At 43.2% G+C, this 5,157-nt stretch overlaps 1 protein-coding gene across 1 annotated transcript; it reads right to left on the minus strand.

The window, feature by feature from the left end:
* Window positions 1-1,360: 1,360 nt before the first annotated feature.
* LOC124683320 (triacylglycerol lipase 2-like) lies at window positions 1,361-3,829 on the minus strand. Its single transcript, XM_047217862.1, has 9 exons — window positions 3,623-3,829; window positions 3,385-3,510; window positions 3,164-3,304; window positions 2,985-3,098; window positions 2,756-2,899; window positions 2,620-2,660; window positions 2,186-2,265; window positions 1,988-2,083; window positions 1,361-1,893 (listed from the first exon to the last, which is right to left on the minus strand). The coding sequence occupies exons 1-9, from the start codon at window positions 3,827-3,829 to the stop codon at window positions 1,571-1,573; spliced, it is 1,272 nt and encodes a 423-aa protein (XP_047073818.1). The 3' UTR covers window positions 1,361-1,570.
* Between the last annotated feature and the right edge of the window lie 1,328 nt (window positions 3,830-5,157).

The following is a 5,157-nucleotide window of genomic DNA, read 5'->3' on the forward strand; positions in this document are numbered from 1 at the left end:
CTCAGTGGAGTCCTGCATGTAGATCCATTGGATAATGGCGAGGTCATCTTTGACCCATTGGGGATCATTGGTGCGGTGAACCGAGTCTACGACAGCGTGACCGCGAAGTTTGCTGCCACCAAGATGAACTTCAAAGGGATGGAGCCAATGATAATAGTTGTGGGCAGCTACATCTAATGTAATTGGGACAAAGGGAGTGACATTAGAGTCCGTGTCTATGAAGGAGAAGGAGGAGGCCATGGCGGTAGAGGTTGTGGAGGCTGGAACTAGGAAGGTGAAGGTTTGGTTGGTGGTGGCGATAGGGGCCGCCTTTTTGGTGAAGTAGTCGGGAGGGGGAAGGGGCGGCAGCATGGGAGGTGCCATGCCCTTGGGTCTAATCTAATACCATGTACAATTGTGTAAATCTCACGTATATTATTTGTGAATGGTACAAGGAGTATATATAGGCTCAAGCCACAAACCGACTCAAGGCCTGAACCCTAACTGATTCTACCTTGTATTACAAGAATAGAACTATAGTCTAACAAACATCACCACAAAGCAGACAACCAGGAGGAAAGCAAGGTGACTCACGAGGCACCAGGGTTCTAAAAACATGCCAAGGATTACATGTCGACGTGTCGCAACTTTTCGCCCGAGTACCGACAAGCTGACAAGTCGTGTTGGCCTGTAACTACTAAAAAAAAATACACATTAACTATTCTACTTACTGTACTAAATTTTGAGGGCATGGGGAGTGGAGATGAACCTGATACTGTGACAAATGCGTCCAAGGGGCAGGCCTCTACTTACAGCAGCTTGGTGAGAGGAGGCAGAGGTCAGGTGAGGGGCGACGAGAGGGGAGCGTCCAGGTGAGAGTTCGCAGCTGGGTTGGAGCCTACGAGGCAAGATCTATTTAGATAGGGTTTCACGGGACAGGATGGGCTTTTTTATTTTCCAGCCCACAACTTGTCGCTCGATCTCTCGACATAGACAAGTCATGATTAATCGTTGACTTAACTTGTCGTGTCGCTCCAGCTTATCGACAGTCAGGTTGCAACATGTAGACAAGTCATGCGACAAGTCGCGACATGTAGACAAGTCATGCGACAAGTCGCGACTTGTCGAACGGCACTTAATCCTTGAAACATACTAATCATACCTAGTATAACAGTCAACTATCTAACGTTTCATATGATTCGTCAAACAGAGGAATGTACTTTTGGCAACAGCTTTAAATATAAACAGGACATAGGCAACCACAAAAGTGAACTTAAATAGGAAATAAGTAAAATAATAAGCAAGAAGATCTAATTGCATTTTAACAGAAATTTAAGACCTTCAAATAATGGCTTGATAGAGCCTAATTGGTACTTACTACATATGGTATGTCGGGTAAACTGATTACATGGTACCAAATATTCGATCGAATAGTTCACTCTCTAGCATGATCAACCTGGCAAATATAGGCATATACTACGAATTGACAAGTCATATGCATGGACACCTTATACACTAGTTGATGTTTTGATAGCATAGGGTGGTACTCAATTACTGGTGAAGGTGATCATGAAGAAATGTGTAGTAACTCTCAGTGACGCTGAAAGAAGTCGACCATCGGTTCATATACGAGCTCTGGAGCATTAAAGCCTGTCACAAAGTCAGCATGAGCGTAGTCAGGCACGTATAGCACCTCGATGTTGTCCTTTTCATGGTTTCTGACCAGCGTCTTCAGGAGGTGCCTGGTGTCAGGGAGATCGCCGAGGAAGTCTTGGCCACCATGCATGAGCATCATGGGGACATGGGTTGGAATGGTTGAGAGGTTGTACAGCGGAGGGCGTGTCTGATTGTAATGCTTCATGTTTGCCTTGGCGTTGCCATAGTCGTACCTTCTGATCCCTTTGTGCCTGACCACTGATTGGAAGCAGATCCATATAAGAAACAATAACATTGTCCCCGAGTGAGCTTCGAACAATTGAAACTTAAAGCTTATGATTGAGATTCTTACTCTGCGACAAGTGAACAAGGTTTCTGACAGATGTAGACTGTATAGCATGCTCCAGGAATGCACATGTACTTGTAACATTGAGGCAACAGTCCGGTCCTTCGAATATCAGATGATCACAGTTATTAGGATATAAGAGGCCAGTTTTAGCTTAACATAACCGAGTGTTTGGAACATGGAAAATTGTATGCAAGAACATACCTGCAAGAGCAGAAAATACATCATGGCAGTCGACTTCAGGGTTGCCGCATACTATCAATAGAACTTCACGTGCAACTAGTCTGTCATGCAGCAGCACATTTGTAGCTGTCAAATACTCCAGGCTTGAGTCAGCACAATAGAAGTCGAGACTGGTTACCCAAAGCATACCACTCTACCAGTATGCAACACTAACTTTGACTTTCAACAGATGAACGGCAAGTCTCAAAGCAGGCTACTCCTACTTGGCAACATTGATCCCACATGTATTGAGATTCATACAATCACAACCTAATAGAAGAGCTTAAGCACGTGCACCTCTACTCATATCAATAAGTTGCCGCGAGATGAAACACCACGCATGAACATGGTAATCAAGCGCACATATTGCATATGTACCTACTTAAAAACATTAGAATTCGTAGTAAAGTACCTACCCAAAAGGATTGAACTCGTGCCAACCTAGAAAGCGAGCTGTCTGCACAAGACAAAAAAAAAAGGATGAGCATTCACTATGTCAACTATACAGGTGGTGATTAGCATCAAGAACAATTAGGCTGAACAGTATTTTACATCTGCCAAGAAGATTTGTGCAGCAACTCGGCTGAGTTTGGATTTTGTCCTGTCCAGATAAGCAATTGGGCAGAGCAATGCTGCTGATCGAACTAGGTGTAGTAACTTGCCCTCGGAGAATGCAGCAAGAATAATCAAGGTTCCCTGGAAATTAAAGTAAAAATTGCTTCAGCATATCTCCCAAGTGTAAACCCATTGAAATCTTCAAGATTGATACATATGAGCTCACCAGGGAGTGACCGATATAATGGACTTTTTGACCTCCTGTGTGGTCATAGACAAACTGAAGCACGGCAGGAAGATCATAAGCAGCTATTTCGTCCCACGACCAATCCCAGTAGGCCTGAAAATATACTATTAGTGAAAATTGAAGGATACATGAGTTTGGGATCAGGCTTGAGATATAACCGGGTTTTTGGGGGAGAGAGATGTATGGTTGCGGCTGGAATTAGTTCCACGAGTATTCGCTATCCAAACATCAAACCCGCCGTCTACCAAAATAAAGCCAAGTGATTGTTTTGGTGTACCAAGTAGCCAAGAAATGCCATCCTGTCCAATCCACACATTTGATTCAGGTATGCATGGAAGTGTAACTCAAGGGCACAAGGTTTCTTGAACAATGTCCTTACCACCATAAGCCCGTGGAATAGCAGCACTGGTTGCCTCGTATTCTTGTTGTCTGTTGAGTTATCACCATTAGAAGGACCGTGAGGAATCCTCTTCAAGCTAAGAATATATCCATCTTCTGTTGTGACCTGCCACATATTTTGACTGTATACTTCACAACAGGGCAGACATTTTCTCACGGGAGCATAAACTTGAACATAAAAATGATGTCATGGAGTAAATTCGAAGGAGCATTCATACCTTGTGATCTTCACATGGATAGCCAAAAGCTTCTGCCTCTGACTTGCACAAAGTAAATGGATGGGGAGAAGGTTTGCACCCTTGAATGCCATCTTCCACTGAACTATCATTCTTCCATGAGAGAGCTGTGCAGGGGTTAAAGCCAAGCGAAAGAATCAACAAGCTAATCAGACAGAAACTCCTAGCCATCAAATTATGTAGAATCATATGTTTCTATCACTCTGACAGTTCCCATAAATTGTTTAATTTTCTGGGAGTGCGAGAACAATGTTAACCTAAATTGCAGTCAGACTCTCAGGGAATATATAGTGCTTCTTTGCGTGGCTAGTGTAGTGGTGTAAATACTAGAATAATGGTCTCTTACTACGAAACAGTTTCCTATCTTGAACACTAACGTAACAAAAATTACCCAAAAGAGTGTTCTGTATTTCTCTCTTCGTATATTAAAAACAGTTCTTGCTCAACAGAATCATGAATAGGCAACAATATTACAGGAGAAAAACTGTAACCTGATGCTGACCAAAATGCATGATTACATGGGCATAAGCTAAGTAAGTAAAACAGAAGAATGTCTGACATAAAAACAATCATGCCATCTTGATGATCAGGGACTAAGACCCCTACGGTTAACTTCACACCAGTTTTGTGACCCCAAAGTCCGCCTAAGCACTAGGAATGCTTGAGAAGAAAAGACAACCTTCATTAAGGTGCTAGCAGCATGTATTCAATATGTGTACAAGCAGCGAAACGTGTGGCTCACATCAGCTTAGCATGTAATCCAGACGTCATTCGAATACATCAGTATTCATTAATTCATCAGGAAAAATAAAAGAATGCCACGCTTCTTGCTTCCATAAGTTTACCATCTTGCACCTTTTACACGGAAGAGTCAAAAGATCTGGAGGCGCAATCTGAAACTCCCAAATTGTCAGTTAAGCAAATTATAAAGACAGAACAAGCAAAATGTAACATTCTGAAGGCACGGTGCTTAGTTTGTATTTAAATGTAAAAGACATTTGAATACTATGCAGGCTGACTGTTTATGAAAGCAAAACTAACTTTGTTTTACGCTTTTCTAAACTAAGCAGCAACGAGTATACAATCCTGGAAGGAAGAACTGTTGTACCGCGACTCCAGTGGTTTTTCTAAACTAAGCAGAAACGACCATAAAAATTGCTGAAGACACAGAACCGGGCATAACAATTGAAGCTATTTCCCTCTTCAGACAAGAGAATATAACGAGGCACCAGGCCCCGAGAATTAACATCGCGATAGCAATTAATTTATTTTCTGAGATTTGTTTTACCGATGCGCCTGCAGAAGCATTTGGACGAACACATGGCGCGCGTCTGCGTCTGTGTCAAGGAGGATGTCCCGCCGGTTCCCTCCGACTCCAACCCCAAGGCTGCTGGCGGCTTGCTCGCTGGCGATGCGCGCCCGGTTGGCCGAACTCGACTGACACAAATGCAAACGGGCAAAACTTTGCGAACTACTCCGTATTAATGGGCCTAATTGAGCACCGAATTGCGACTCTT

Source organism: Lolium rigidum, chromosome 1, assembly GCF_022539505.1.
Source record: "Lolium rigidum isolate FL_2022 chromosome 1, APGP_CSIRO_Lrig_0.1, whole genome shotgun sequence".
Taxonomy (NCBI): domain Eukaryota; kingdom Viridiplantae; phylum Streptophyta; class Magnoliopsida; order Poales; family Poaceae; genus Lolium; species Lolium rigidum.